We start from the raw sequence: 16,153 nt of genomic DNA on the forward strand, positions 1-16,153 counted from the left end.
AAGAAAGATGCTTATTCCCTCAAGTGGTGGGGCAGGGGGGCTTTCTTTTACGTAGAAAGGCAACATAGAAAGAAAAGCAGGCACCGAAGAGTCAGCAGACCAGCTCTGTTACTCACAATGGGGCATCAGACAGGGTTTAACTTTGTCATTCCGAGACTCTGTTCCTTCATTTGTCGAATGGGTATACAAATACTATACCTAGCGAGGGTTGTGAGGCTTAGCTGAGATCATTCTACGTTTACTGCCTAGTACAGTGACTGGCATATAGTAAGTAGGTACTGAATAAACAAGAGCTGTTACTAATGCATTTCAGGATGTGGAGGATCTCATTGCCTAGTGGCTGAAAGTCTATCACTAGTATGCTTCATGGACAGGCTTCCCCACAGTCTCACAGATTCACTCTGTGGTCCTGTCCTGACAGTCGATACTGCTGCTCCCCTTTCCTTCTCCTCCCTGCCTGGAGATGCTGAATGCCATGTTTCCCCGTTACTATAATTGTTCTGGTTTAATAATTTGTCAACTTCATAATATGCGTTTAGTGTGTTTCTTTTATAAACGAGCTCATGGCAACTAGTGGTGACTCACTGAAAATAGGAGATACAGACTAGTAAGAGCCAGAAAGTCTATAAATTAAGGAAAGGATTCTGGCCTTGCATAGAGAAGGATCTAGTAACCACATACTATTCTTAGAAGTGGCAACAAATGTCTGCATTGCAAGCCCATGTTCTGATGAGTCTACTGTTCTTCATTGGGCCCTAAAAGAGGTGTGTGTGTGTTTTACTTTCTGGTCGTGCCACTCAGTATATGGGATTATAGTTCCCTGACCAGGGACTGTACCTGCATCCTTTGTGTTTGAAGTGAGGAGTGTTAACCACTGGATCACCATGGAAGTTGCTAAAAGATGTTTTATTACAAAACTCTCATTGTTAGTGTGCAACTAACATCTTTCACTAGCAGTACCACTAATGTATCTTCAAGTAGCCTGGAAGTGCCTTTAGACAGATGGACTGAGAATGACAATATTGTTCAGGATTCTGCAAGCTCCAGCTTCAACCATCAGCTGTGAGTTGCATCCAAATACCCCTCATTGGCAGTCTCCATCCTGGAACCTGGCCTAGCATTAGGAGATCTCAACTTGGCATCCATAGCCTTCTGTATACCAGGAGTAGATAGTTCTAAGGAGTCACAGGTCCCTCGACCTGTATAGTTTTATGCATGTATTTTCTTGGGGGAAAGGACCCATAGCTTTCTCCAAGGGGGAGAAGCCTTTTTAATCCCCAAAAAAGGTTAAGAATCACTACACTAGAGGAAGATGCTATTACTGCTGCCCATGTTCTACCTAGGCATGTGGGTTCTGCAGAAGCAGAACCTCATTTTCAAAGAAGGAAAAGATTCTTACTGTTTTGAAGAACTTTTTAATCATGTGCCTTCTGCCAGTTCATTCTCAGAAATCTTCAGCAAGCTAAGCTAGTTAAATCATTATCCAGGCATGGAATACATTGTCTTTCATCATTTGATTGATTTGATTTCCCCATTTCCTGCCATGAACTGCCCACTTAGTGCATTATGTTTCAGACCAGACAGTGTGCAGACTATAACCCTGAGGCTTTGACAGGGGAAAAAAAAAAAAATGAAACACTAAACAAGGATGCACAGAACAGAGAACATATGATTTCTGAATTATCAGGGGGTGCAACTGTTCACTGAACCAAAACAGTTCTTCTCTCAGTTAAAGCAGCAGAAACCACAAAACACAAGTTATGTTGATGGGATTCGTGTGACTTTTAATTCTTATTTTACTAACGTTTTACAGTAAGTGTAAGGAGTAAAGACAGGAATGGAGTGAGGGAAAGGAAGAAGAGAAACGTATTCTTTCAAGTTCCTTGAACGGCTGAAGCACGTGCTAGGATCAGAAAGTTGAGTAAAAGCATCATGTCCTTTTCACCATGGAAATGGAGATGTGTGACACAGATATGGCAACTCTTCAGATCTGTGGAAGTGACTCTGACAGATAATTAATTCTGCATCAAACTTGGCACATGTGGAAGACTGGGCAATGCAGGTGCTACACAGCTGGGCAAATGAAAACTGGACTTCCCAGAACCTATTTCCTAGCGTGCGAGCAGGACATCTGTGCCCCTTCTCTGGTCTGAGAGTCTCTTCCTCTCCAGCAGGGGAGCAAGACCCCACCAACTATGCAGCAACAGGAAATCTGTTGGGCAAGACTGTTAGAAGATCAAGATTTCTTTTTTATATTTATTTGCTGTGGTGTTGATTGACCAGAAGGGACTCTTTACTTTTGGGCAGGAGCATTGTGTCCTGGTGATAAGATAATCTACATTTAGCATTCTTAAAAGGCATAAGTGTGAAGACAAGGCCTTTTTAGGACCTAGACCAGTGGGGAGGGAAATACGAGGATTTTAAGGTTAAAGGCATGAACAGCTAATTCTCTATCACCACAAATGAACTGCCACGGATAAATGAGACCTTGTCTTTACCCCTTCATACAAATACTCACCTCTTCTAGCTTACACTTCTAAATCTAAGGTCAGCTTAATCACAGTTTGGGATTAACTATGAGTGTGCTTCTAAAGTTAAGGTGAAAAGCTACATTCTTAATAAACTATTCCTTTTTCCTAATTAAATGGATTTGAATAAGCTAAGGGGTAACCCACAAAACTTATCACTGCCTTTTTTTTTTAAGTATATAATTAAAAGGACATGAAATGGACAGGGAGAAGTCATTACATGAATCATAGAAATGGTCAACATGCATCTAATTCTACTTACTGAGCAGAGAGAGCTAAAGGGGTTAAGTTCTTTTGAGAAGAACCTAAATGTGTTTTAAAAGGACAAATACTACACTATCCTTTTTTTTTTTTTTCCTGAATGGAAGAAAGGATATATGGAATTGCAGCGGGGTGAGAGGGAAAATACCCATTAAACAAACACCTATCATTTGTGAAACAATTCTATCGAGTGGTGTCGGGTGTGGACTGTGGGTTTATCTCTGGCAGTGATTTTATGTTTTAGGTATCTAGAGTGAGATTACATAGCTGGGTAACGGCTGGGTATGGTGAGTGAATATAGGTTTTAATTTCAGTTCACAGCAAGATGGTGATGATCACAGATTTAGCACCTTCGTTTGTACTTCCTCTGTACCTGAATCATCTATAGCTGTGAAGCCTGAGCTTTAGGTGAGAAAGCTGCATTCTTAGATAACTCCTCTGTGATTGCTCTAGGACTGTGGTTTGCTCCAATCTAAGGTGTGGACTTCTTATTAGAGAAAGTAAGTATTCGATGCTAAATATGAGACTGAAGCCTTGAAGACAATGTGAAGTGGCGACAGGTGTTTTGGATCAGGAATAGGCTGTTTGACAAGTCAAGTGTATATTATCCCCTCCTAAGCATTAACTTTTTTTAAGCAAGAGAATTATATTTTTTGGCTTGAAATGGTGGTTTCTTCTATATTTGATTTCTCGGTTTTCTTAGTAGATATCACTGTCTCCTCCAATATTTCTTCAAAACTTTCCCCTATCTGGGAGGTTTTCTTTGAGGCTATCTTAGAAGCCTCCTCTTCCTCCTCCTCTTTCTTAAGAGACAGCCCAGTGGCTGACCCTTTGGAGGTGGCAGAACTGAGGATTCTAGGTGGGAGCAGATAGCTTGGGTTGGGAAGTGGATTCAGCCCCGAAATGCTTAATCCACTGGTGCTGAAACGTGTCTCTTCGCCTTCCAGCAGCTTCCTGTAAATCCAACAGAGAAAAACTCTTAGGAAGTCAACTTGCAACTTCTGAAAGAATTTAACCATCCATCCCCTATTCATTTCAGAAAGACTTCAGATTCCAGATTTCACAGTTTCTTCATGACATTGAGACCAATAAATATTGAATTTCAAGGCCAAAGACTTGGACTTTATCCAGCATACACACACACCTTTTCATCCAGCGCACGCACACACACACACATGCCTTTAGCACCAGCTATGTTTAAAGCACTGTCAAGGGGAAACCTATCTTATTTGCAAATACATTAAAAAAAAAAAACCTTCAACTCCCCCTTGGTTTCATCACACCCAGTTTTGGCACTTAAGAGTCTACAAAGATCTACGGAGAAGTAATTTACTAATTAATACCTTAAGTGCAACAGGGATAAGAAGGTAAGAAGTCCACAAAGAAACTGCCTAATTCAGCCTGAACTTGAGATCTGTATTTTTTCAGCATGTCAGGGTACAAAGGAAATGGAATCAGCAATAACAGAAACCAAGGAAGTAACCTGTTTCAGATACCAAGCTTTTTCCCAGCCTGGCCTAAACAGCATCATAATAGAATGGCTCCAGTATCTTTCTTTTCCTCTCATAATTCTGGTAACTTTTATCATTTAAAAAAAAAAAAAAAACAGAAACCCAAAACACTATCAAATCCTCTGGGAGCTTTAAAGTAGTATACAAAGTGTCAGAATAAAAGAAAAAATTCTCAGACAGATCTGAGGTTGAATCTGAACTCTTTCATTTACCAATACTGTGATTTTCAGCAAGTTACACAGTCTATCGTTCAAGTTTCCTCATCTGCAAAATGATGATATAACCTGATACCTAGATAATTTATATGCAGAATCTAATATAGTGCCTAGCACACAGTAGTCATCCAAAAAGTAGTAGCTGCTGTCATTTTTTTTTAAGGTAAATGTTTACTTACACAGGTATCCAGGGGCATACTTCATCTGTGAGGACTTTCTATGTTGTATGAACCCTGTTTTTAAAGTTAGAGTCTGGTGGGTTTTACTTCAACCTCTGTGCACTCACATTATTGCCTTAAATCTCTGCAGAGGCAGGTAGACTGCTCCAGGCCTCCAGGCACTAGTGGGGTGGAGCTGGGACCTAACCAAGTTGAGGGACGTAAGGGTCAGCTTACCTGAAAGGAGGCAGTGATGCCTTTCCTCATCCCCTGCTTCACCCATAAACTGGAGCCTAAAACCACTTATGTGGGTAGCGATGCCCCAGGTGATAGGATCTGCCTAGGTGAGCATGCCCTGTGATGTACCTGTAAGCTGCTATCTCAATGTCAAGAGCCATTTTGACATTGAGCAAGTCCTGGTATTCCCGAAGGTGGCGCGCCATCTCACTCTTGGTGTTCCTCAGATCATTCTCCAGCTGCCCAATGTTATCCTGAAAAGCAGCAACACAAATCCAATATATGTAGGCCAAACTGGTCGACATTCATTGAGATTGAGAAAGCAAGGATTCTCAACTCTGCCTACACATTAAAAATCCATACCTGTCCCTCAGCCCAGATTCTGATCCAACTGTTCCAGGATGGGGTCCCAACATCTTAATTTTTCCATAAAGTTCCCAGGAGATCTGGATACATTTCTATCAGGGGTCACAGGGTTCTCAACTAAACACCGGGAAGATATTTATGTTTTACTCACTTACTGTCCCTCCCTTGCTATTGTATTACTGCTGAATCACTCAGTTGTTGAATGTCCTTTTCGAAACCAAAGGCTCAGGTCAGGAGCTTAGATTCAGAAAATGCCAACTGTGGAGAGCCCAGAGAGGATGGCAAGTCTCTGCCTCCATTCATTGTGATGGTTTCATGAAGTCTGCTAGTCAATCACTTCACTGACCGAACTTTACATGACAGATAGGAAGCATAGACACTTCAAGGAATTTTTTTTTTTTAATCCAAATGGCAGATTGAAATTATAATTTTTTAAAAAAAGAAACTTAAGTTCATATAATACTTGTGCTTTAAGTTCCTCCAGGTACAAAACCAGGCACAGAAGAAAAAAAGGTTTAAATCTGTGATTCTTGAGAAACGAGAGGATCTTTTAAAAACACAGCAGATCCTATTCCTCATCTACTTAACACCCTCCAACAGCTTTGGAATTAAGTGCAAACTTCTCAGCACAGCCTATACTTTTCACCTTGCTCAGTATGTTTTAGTTACCGTGGCCTTCTCTTTTGCTCCTTAAACTTACCAAGTTCACTGCTATAGCAGGCCCATTAGACTAGCTCTTTCCTCTGTTTGGAATGCTCTGTGGTGGGTCTTCACATGGCTGACTTCATGTTATATAAGATTCAGTTCAAATGTCCTTTACTCAGGTCTTCAGCATCCAATTTAAGTACCCTCTCCACACTGATCTAGCATGTACTTTTACCTTAAGCCGGGGAAACTGCTAGCCCATGAAGGAAATTTGTGAAAACTTTAAAAAAAGTATCTTCAGAAAAAAGCCCCTACCTGAAAGTGGCCACTCTGCTTTTTAGCTCTTATTATATGGATAATTCTTTGTTGAGGGGAGCTGTCGCTGTGAATGTAGGATTTTTAGCAGCATTCCCGACCTCTATCGACTAGATGCCAGCAGCACCTTCTCTCCCAGCTGTGATAACCAGCAATGTCTCCAGACATTGCTAAATGGCCCTGGGAGGGTAAATCCACTGTTAGAAAACTATTGTACTGGGATGTAATTTACATGGAAGCCGTCTGTCTAGTTCACCCCTGGAAGCCCATAGCCTAGCACAATGAACACTGGAGATGCTCAATGAATGATTGTTGAATGAATTTCTTTTCTTATTCTGAGCAAATAACTCATATAATTCAGTTGCAATTCTCAACATGGTGAGTACAGTGGCTGACAGTTATTTTTATGAAACAGTCATGCAGATAAATATATCAGAAACCCCAAGAAAGTGCTGAGGAACCCTTTGAACTTCCCTTGTAGGGATGATAAAATGCTGGTGAAAGCCAGGGCTGATAGATCAGGGGGTGCAAACTTCCAAATCAAAAGAATCTGCAGAAAGAATTAAAATTCATACCACCTACCTGTTCTATAAATATTGACAGGAATACTGCAAAAAAAAACCCAATTAACTGATGGGTTCAGAGCAAGGAATGATGGGTTCAGAGCAAGGAATGATAAGCAGTGAGGAAAATATATAATACACTGAACAATGGTGGAAATATTCCAAAGTGTGTTAAGAGATCATAAGAGTTTAAAGGGATTTTTGTCAAGAAATTTTACTTGATAGTTGCTATATTTGAGGTTAAATAGTGTTAGTTGCTCAGTTGTGTCCAACTCTTTGCAACCCCATGGACCGCAGCCCACAAGTCTCCTCCATTCATGGGATTTTCCAGACAAGAATATTGGAGTGGGTTGCCATTTCCTTCTCCAGGGGATCTTCCTGTCCCAGGGATTGAACCCAGTTGTCCTGCATTGCAGGCAGACTCTACCATCTGAGCTACAAGCAAATCTAGTGACGCCCTAGGAGTAAGAGAATCAATATACTGTGGTAAGGGGAAAAGAGTCTAAGGTGAAGGAAAAGGAGAAAGGGGAGCAAGTATTCTCATTATGCAGAGGGGCAGGAGAAATGTTACAGGAGGAAAAAAAGAGGATTGCATCAAGATCTTTGGATTGCATTTCTTGCCCTGACACCAACATCTAACATACCTCAGTTTTCTATACTCTACTTTCTTTGAAACTTCCATTTCTGTATATGGGAAATTATAATGTTTCTTCTTTTCTGAGGTATTCTGAGATCCTCAAGTGAGGATTTCAATTTAATGCACCTCACATTATGATGTGATGAGTTCATTATCTGGTCAATTAGATAATAGTCATTAGAACAACATTTGGTACCTAGGAACTGCTTACTAAATGTTAGTAATTTTTATTATTGTTAATATCATACCATGTGACTCTACCCTTTTAATGATATGGACAAATTGATCACGAGCCCTCCCTACAACCCCTTAGATCAGTGGTCCCAACCCTTTGTGGCACTGGGGACTGGTTTCGTGGAAAACAATTTTTCCACGGATTGAGGGGAGGGGATGGTTTTGGAATGATTCAATCACACTGCATTTGTTGTGCACTTTATTTCTATTATTACATCGGCTCCACCTTGGATCATCAGGGATTAGATCCCAGAAATAGGCAACCCCTGGCTTAGATAACTAAAGAAAGCAACGTATAATAAAACTTTAACATTGGAGAGTTGGAGGCAAATCCCATAAAGCACTGGATTATTTTTTGTTTTTCACGAAGATGTACATCTCCATAACAGTTGGATTTTTTTTTTTTTTCCATTTAAAGGATATTATTTTCTTTCTCCAGATAGGAAGGTACAAAGTTAAAACCTTAAATTCCAGAATTTAATATAATACTTCATTCTTCAAAACAGCCACAGGCTTTTCAGCTCTGGACACCCAGGTTTCCATAACAGGTTTTAATAACAAATCTAAATAAAAACTTTTCTAAAGTGCTTTGTACTACTCTTTCCTAGGATACTAAACAAAATGCAACCTTTCTCAGCAACTAAGGATTAAGATAATGATCAATTATTTCTCTAGAATTCTGTGATGTGTTTTATCTTTTAGGTCAACTAAGGTATATATAAGGCTGTGTATTTTCCCTAAATGGCCCCTGAGAGCAGTATTTGAACTAGTGTTTGCTACTAGTGGTTTTCTTTGTCCTGAAAGTTGAACTAATCTGCTACTCACTCCTGACAATGCCTGACTCCGGTGGTTCCTCTTCTCTATCTTGCTGCAGGCTTGAAATCCAAATAGCAAAGTGCTTTAGAATCACAAAGTAAAGTAACAAATAAGCTGGGGGGCAACAGAGGGGCCAACTTCCGAATATGTGATTTAGAGACAGATGTGTCACATCAGCAGGTTAATTAGTTTCTTTTAAAAAAATTATTTTTGTTTCACAGCTGTTTTCTGAATGAGAGGTTGCTGGGGACCTGAGTTCTAGATAGATGAGATTTCCTTGAACTTTTCTGCCACACATTTCACAGGTCTATTTTATGGATCAGTGTAGACATAAAGCATGACTTTGCTCTTTTTAGAAGAAACTATGCTGACTGCTGACCCCTGCTCTTCAACATCTAGGCTCTTTGTCTGCGCTTTCTTCCCCACCCTAGGCAGTCTTGCATTGCCCTTCAAAAGCCCTGCCAAAGATGGCCTCCAGCTGGAAATCTGAGCAAAGCGCTGCAGTCTGCCCCCTCCCCCAACCACGCAGCAGCTGCTGACTTAGACTGAGGGAACAGGAGAGAGGCACTCCCATTCCAAGGGTCTCTCCTGGAATGGCTAACCAGAGTGCTGAGCATCCTCCTCGGGGCTCGAAGGATGTGGACTGGGAGTAAGAGAGAGAACAGGCCACCAGAACATCTGCAGTGGCGCACAGGTTAACAGACAGAGCTGTGGGTTCATCACTTTTAGGGGCCCTCACCCAGGGGAACAGTAGTGAGTGCGGCCCCATCTGATTGAAGAAGGCTGTTCAGAATTACTACTCTGTCTGATAACAAAGGTGGAGAGAGAGGATTTCTGTACGTGGTACACTCACAGGTCACTCTGCTGCCTTTTCTCACTCCTATCTTTGTTTCTTCCCATGATTTTTTCTACAATACTTTAAAAATGTTGCACTATAAGTATTTCTATAGGCTGGTTTACACTGGGAAAGGTGGTTTAAGTCAGTGCACCCCCAAATCAGTCTGAGGAATTGATAGGCTGCAGTGCTTTTATTGAAACTGCATATTCTTGGGCCCCACCTGCAAACTACTGAATCCATATCTTTGGGAGTAAGCCTGAGACTCTTTCTGTTAAGCTCCCAAGTAACCTTGGCGGGTCAATGGGTTTAGGAACCACTAGTTTTTCTGTAAGGGCTCTATCAGGGTGGGCCAGGTGGCAATAATACAGTGAGGTGGTATGTTTGGTGTTTAGTTGCTAAGTCATGTCTCTTTGTGATCCCATGGACTTTAGCCCACCAGGCTCCTTTGTCCATGGGATTTCCCAGGCAAGAATACTAGACAGGGTTACCATTTCCTCCTCCAGGGGAATCTTCCTGATCCCCAGGGATCAAACCTGCATCTCCTGCATTGGCAGGCAGATTCTTTACCACTGAGCCACCAGGGAAGCCCTAATATACTGAGGTAGAGGGGACAAAAACAGAACAAAAGAAAGCAAAAAACATATGGAAGAGTTGAAAAAAAAGAGAGAGAAGGGGACCAAATGAAGACCTTTTTCTTGAATTCTAATTTCAGAAATGGATCTATCAGGTTATAGATGTATATGCAGCCACTGCCACCCCCAATCTCCAAGGGGCCAGCCCCTTCCTGCTGTTTAATTAGGCTACATTTCAATCTCATACTGGAGAGAAGAGGGCAGACTTGGCTCATCTCCCTGGAGAGCATTAACTGATGGTGTGATCCTGATTGTTCCGCAAGGTCTTTCAAGGAAAGCTTCAGCTTTCCAAGATTGACCATCATACAGGGCCAGGGCCCCCAGTACCGTCCAAAAATGTCCTTAGGCATCTTTGGCAGAACAGGGACTCTAATGGTGGTGAAGCAGGAACCAGAATCACCCTGTGTCAGAAATGGAAAGCCTTTAGTTAAAGAGGATGGCTCTGTTTGGCTTCTGAGGACAATAGTCCTAGCACCTCTTAATTTTTCGTGTCGCCTGATTCAACCCTTGCATACACCACGGTATACTCACTATTAATATGTCACCTTGAATCATTCTTCACCCTTTCAAAAGTGTGATAAGCTTTCTTTCCTCAAATAGGCTGTCAGCTCTCTGGGGCAGGGAAAACGTGACTTTAATGGGGCCTTCCTCTGCCTTTAAGAGGGTGGCAAACCTGCAAAGGAAAATGGGCCTACCACTAATCTCTGAAGCAGAAGAAAGAGAACAGCCTCCCATCACTGCAGTGAAAGGGGAGGGGGAGGGGTTAGAGGGCAAGAAAACAATGGCTGAATCTCACTGTGGGGAAGGAGGCTTTTCATCTCAATCAGCGCTGCTAAGATTGTCAGAACAGCCTGATGACACCCTTGTGGCTTCAGGACCCGCAGGTGAAGATGTGCACCCCTCCTCAGCTTTTATATAGATATATATATCTGTTGTCTGAGCTCCTCTTCCATTCACAGCAGGTCCACTGAGGCTACGGCTGATGGGGGCAGCACTGCAGAGCTGCAGATGCCGCAGTTTCTGTTGTTTTTTGTTTTCTGCAGGCTAGTCTGGATGACCCTACTATTGTCTAACATTGAAAGCCTTTTAAAGCAAACAAAACAAACCAGACAATACTGTCACTATTTCTTAGAATATAGGGGCTACACCAAGCAACCAGAGGACATGGCAAAGCCCAATTCAGATGGTGATTATGGGTAAGTTATCCTTTTTAGAGAAATACTGGGCTAGCCCAGCAGAAGACCACGTAGCCCATCCTTTGAAGCTTCTAGAAGAAAATACGAAGTCTCAATTAACTAAATGTAATTAGTTCAGGCCATTGAGAGCTAGGCCACATAGTGAAAAGTTCAAGTTAAACATTTTGAAGTGGAATAAAAGTATTTATTTGAATATTACTGTAATTATAAATACCAAAATAAATAGCCCAAGCAAGCTTTCTTCATTTATCAAAGGGAGCTATTTATAATGAACAGCAAATACTGCACACCCATAATAATTCTCTGGCTCCAGACAAAAATAGCACATTGAGGATTCACTGCTTTCTTGATTGATTTTCTTAATGTTCCTAAACATAATTAATTTTATCAAATGGAAACTTTGAGCTTGGTAGAATGAATTATTGCAAGTTTCTGAACTATTAGCATTCTATCCAATGGAACTTTTATTGCACCTTGAAACTGAACCACACTATTTAGATTCTTTTCCACACTTTTCACCTGCCTCTGTGTCCTTTGTGGTCATAAGCCCAGAATGTTCCATGTAGTAAAACTGAAGGTGCAGTGGCCTTTGTTTGGAGAGAAAAGGAGGAAAGAGCCAATCGATACCTTCACAGGAGCTTAGAGGACAGGCAAAGACGGGAAAAAAATAAGTGACCTATAACAAAGATGCACTCATCTCTGTGATTTATCACATGCACTTAGGATGGAAAAATGTTAAGGAAATGGGAATTTTCGAGTGGGACTTCACTGCTGCGGGGCAGACTAAGTGGTTTTTGTTAAATGCTAAGCCATCCATGAACGTGAAAATTGATGCTGTCCACGAGGTGACCCTTGATTGCAGGTAGCCGAGACTGATGTGTTTGTGTTGAGAAAAAAAAAAATCGAAGCAGTTAATTGTCTAGAGAGTCATAACTGGGACAAGAGACAGGAGGAAAATTCTGAGATGGGAAAAACTCTAGATCAGCACCGAGGACAGCGCCCGACCATCCTCCTTTCCTAACGTCTGTAATGCTTTCTTTAGGAAGAAATACCGTTAGTCAGTGGCCGAGGGAACTGAGTGTATGCTGGGGGAGAACAGAGCAGGGCGGTTATTACTAGCCCAATCACTCATCTCCTTGACTGCCAGTCTCTACTCCTTTGAGGGCAAAAGTCAAGACAACGGGATAGAACTCTTGCCAGTATAGTCTCGCATTCTTCCCCCACCCAAGTGCAGAAATATTCCCAGGACGCACAGAAAGCATTTCAAAGTCAATCAAACAAGCCAGACAGCGGAAACAGCACAGCCAACCACGGAGAGGCTGCGACCTACCCCTATTGCGCTCACTCCCTCTTTGGGAGGGGTTGTTCTTCAGGTCGCCAGCGTGTTTATGCCCACCTGCTGAAGCTTGAGGGCTTCTTTGTTAGAAGGGCTCAGACAGAGACGCAAGTGAGGGGCAGGGAAAGAGGGCGTCCAGGCCCCTAAAATTAGCGAGAGAGGCTCCAGGGCTTTTGTTTGCCAGTGCCTCTGGGCGGGGCGCTTTCCGTCCCCTCCTTTATCCGCCCCTTGATTTCGAGGGCCCCAACCGTGCGAGAAATACGCGCTGGAGAGCAGAGGGCTCCCTTCTCTACGCAGCGCTCCAACCTTTACCTGGTAGCTGGCCACCTCGGCACTGTGTCGCTCCTCCAGCTCCAGGATCTGCCTCTCCAGGGACTCATTGGCCCCGCGCAGGCCCTCGATCTCGATGGTGCGTGCCTGCAGCTGGCGCCGGTACTCGTGAATCTCCTCGCGGCTGGCCCGGATGGCCTCGGTGCTGCGCGCCGCCTGCTCGTTCAGGTTGGCAAACTTGGACTTGTACCACTCCTCGGCCGACTGCAAGTTCTTGGCGGCCAGTGACTCATACTGGGCGCGGATCTCCCTCAGCGCCGAACTCAGATCTGGTTTAGCCACAGCCACGTCCACCTCGGCCGCGGCCTGCGAAGACGCCTGCAGCGTGGCCAGCAGCTCGGCCACCTCCTCGTCGTGCACCTGGCGCACGAAGGCCAGCTCGTCCAGCAGTGACTCTACCTTCTTCTCCAGATCCAGGCGGGCAAGCGTGGCGCCGTCCACGTCGCGCTGCTGCGCCTTCAGGGCGCGCTCGGCCCCTTCGCGCCCCCGGCTCTCCTCCTCGCAGCGCGCCCGCAGCCGCTGCACCTCCTCGGCCAGCCCGTCGCGCTCCAGCAGGGCCTGCGCGCGCGCCGAACTCGCCTCCTCCAGCTGCGCGCGCAGATCGCGCAGCTCGCGCTGGAAGAGCTCGCCGACACGCGACGGCTCGGCGTGGCGCTGCCGCAGCGCGGCCAGCTCGGCCTCGAGCGCTCGGTTCTGCGTCTCCAGCTGGTGCACCTTCTCGATGAACACGGCGAAGCGGTCGTTGAGACCCTGCAGCTGCTCCTTCTCGTTAGTGCGGATGATCTTGTACTCATTGGTGCGCGCCGCCGCCTGACTCAGGTCCAGCCCGTCGGACGCCGGGGACCGGCGGTAGGCCAGGCCCAGGCCGAGCGACGAGGCCGAGGAGCAGGCGGCCGAGGAGGCCACATTGCTGCGGGACAGCGACTGCGAGCGGAAGCTCCCGAGCCGCCAGCCCCGGAGAGGCGCGAGGACAGGCGCGAGCCGTCCCCGAACACCTTGCGGTAAGAGGAGGAGGCGCACAGGTAGTGCTCCGAGCCGAAGCTCATGGTGCCGAGACCAGGGCCGGGAGAGCGGCTGCGGCTGCGGCTGGCGCTGGCGAGGAGAGGAGAGGTGCGCCGGGCGGGGCGCGGTGGGGCGGCGTGCACGGGGTTTTAAGGCGTGGGGGGTGGGGGGACGACTGGGGCGGCGCGTTGGGGGCGGAGCTCCTGCTCGGGTCGGGCGGAGAGGGGAGAGGGGAGAGGGGGGCCTCCAGGAGCGGGGGCGGGGAAGCGCAGTGACTCCTGCAGCTGCGCGCGCCCCGGACCGAGGGCGAGGGGACAGAGCCATTTGTGTAGGAGCCACCGCCTGTCTGATGAGCCCCTCGCCGAGAATCGTCTGGTTTGGAAGTGACTTGTGTGGAGGGGTTCCTGAGCGATGGGGGTTGTTTCCCATCTGCAAACTGCGCGGTTCTATCGCGTCCCTTGACCCTGCCCTCGCCCGCTTTAATCCACTGGGAGATTAGTGTTTTCTGCGAGGTGTGCTGTACTCTCACACCCACCCCGGAGCTCCCGGGCGTGAGGCCCTGTTTTTCCAGTTAGAGTGTAGACCCTCAGGGCGCGGCTTTGTCCCGTCCTTCAGCCCGCTCGGGGTTCCCAGGGGAAAAGTGGGTCTCCGTCAGAGAGCACCGCATCAGCTTCTCCTCTGCGGCTCTCGGGGGCGCCCGGGTTGGGTGGCTGCACCGAAAGCCTGCAACGCCCCGGGGAAGAGAGGAGAGGGAGGTGCGGCGCGAGAGCCTGAGTTGCAGGGAATGGAGAGAAGCCGAGGGAAAAGCTGGGATGGCCATGATGGGCGGAGCTGAGGTGCCCCTGCCACTTATGTGTTAAGTGTGCGTTCCTGTTCACCGCTGTCCCCCACCACTCTCCACTAATTAATGTCCGCCTTCTTAATTCATCTACTTTACCTGTCTGGCCCTGTAGGCGTTTGAGATTTCAGTCTGTGAATATTTTTATCTGGTTTAGAAGATCTGTCTTTGGACAAAAGCTGCTGCTGCTGCTGCTAAGTCGCTTCAGTCGTGTCCGACTCTGTGCGACCCCATAGATGGCAGCCCACCAGGCTCCCCCGTCCCTGGGATTCTCCAGGCAAGAACACTGGAGTGGGTTGCCATTTCCTTCAATGCATGAAAGTGAAAAGTGCAAGTGAAGTCGCTTAGTCGTGTCCGACTCCTAGCGACCCCATGGACTGCAGCCTACCAGGCTCCTCCGTCCATGGGATTTTCCAGGCAGAAGTACTGGAGTGGGCAATTGCCTTCTCCATTTGGACAAAAGAGGTCCCTGCAAACATTAAGTTCCGAAAGTGCAGAAGAGTGCTGTTGACTGAGCTGGCCTCCCTATCTGTACAGGGGTGATTTCCAAGAATGGGATCTGTAAAGATGAGGGCTGGGAGGAAGCAGCGTGGGGTCTTCAAACTTGTAATCTCTCAGGATGTGGCTATGACTTTGAGGAGGGAAGGGGAGGAACTTTTTAGTAGATTCCAGAATTCCAAACTGAAGGCCTTTTTTGATCTTGGAATCTCAAGGATGTAATTCTGTGATAAATTTTACTTTCATGGGAGAAATATTACCTGAGACAGGCCTCTAAAAAGGGGACAGGGAATAGAGTCCTGTGGGACTTTGGAGCATATTCTTGTCTTTGTGCTTTATGTCTTGTAAGATAACTGGGCCCTACCACAGCCTGGTCCTTGGTTCCTCCTCAGAAACCAAGACCTGAGCGGCAGGGACTCAATTCTGAGTTCAGTGGACTCAGAAATACCTGGTAATGTGAAGGATGGAAGAGTGCTGACGTCACTGAATGAATGTTTTCTGCCAGCTATGGTGGCAAGAAGTTTGCGTAGGTTTACTTCCTTCTGGCTACTCCTCAAGGTGACCTTTATCCCCATCTTACTGATAAGAAGCAGGCTTAGCTGCAGCACCCTGCATAAGATTCCTAGCAAGCAAACACACTTTCTCTCCTCACTGCATAATTCTACTTAAAGCAATGAGACTCTCAAAGTCTTATTAATTTCTATGTAGCCAGAATAAAGCTAAGTGGGCTTCAGAAAGGTTTTGGCCAATAACAAAATAGCAGGCTGGTTTGTAATTCAAAGAATCAGAGGTGATGGGTTTGAATTGTGTCTCCTGCCACTTACTAAGCATGAGGGGATAGCAACACTTACACCAAGGTCATAAAAGACTGAGTTGGTGCATGTGAAGGTGCTTTGTACAGATGTAAGGGGTTAATGTCATCATTGGCTTCTTTCAGATACATATTGCTTTGCATCTACGATCAACAGCAAATGAGTCAGGTTTTGTGATGAGACTG

General features: G+C 45.5%; 1 protein-coding gene across 1 annotated transcript; it reads right to left on the reverse strand.

Annotated features, from left to right (window-relative positions):
- Positions 1-1,764: 1,764 nt before the first annotated feature.
- On the reverse strand, positions 1,765-13,957 carry INA (internexin neuronal intermediate filament protein alpha). Its single transcript, XM_014479998.2, is given in 4 exon segments — positions 1,765-3,743; positions 5,040-5,164; positions 12,801-13,756; positions 13,759-13,957. Coding segments are annotated over 4 exon segments (1,497 nt in total). The 5' UTR covers positions 13,865-13,957; the 3' UTR covers positions 1,765-3,433.
- Between the last annotated feature and the right edge of the window lie 2,196 nt (positions 13,958-16,153).

The sequence above is a fragment of the Bos mutus genome, chromosome 26 (assembly GCF_027580195.1).
Source record: "Bos mutus isolate GX-2022 chromosome 26, NWIPB_WYAK_1.1, whole genome shotgun sequence".
Classification (NCBI taxonomy): Eukaryota; Metazoa; Chordata; class Mammalia; order Artiodactyla; family Bovidae; genus Bos; species Bos mutus.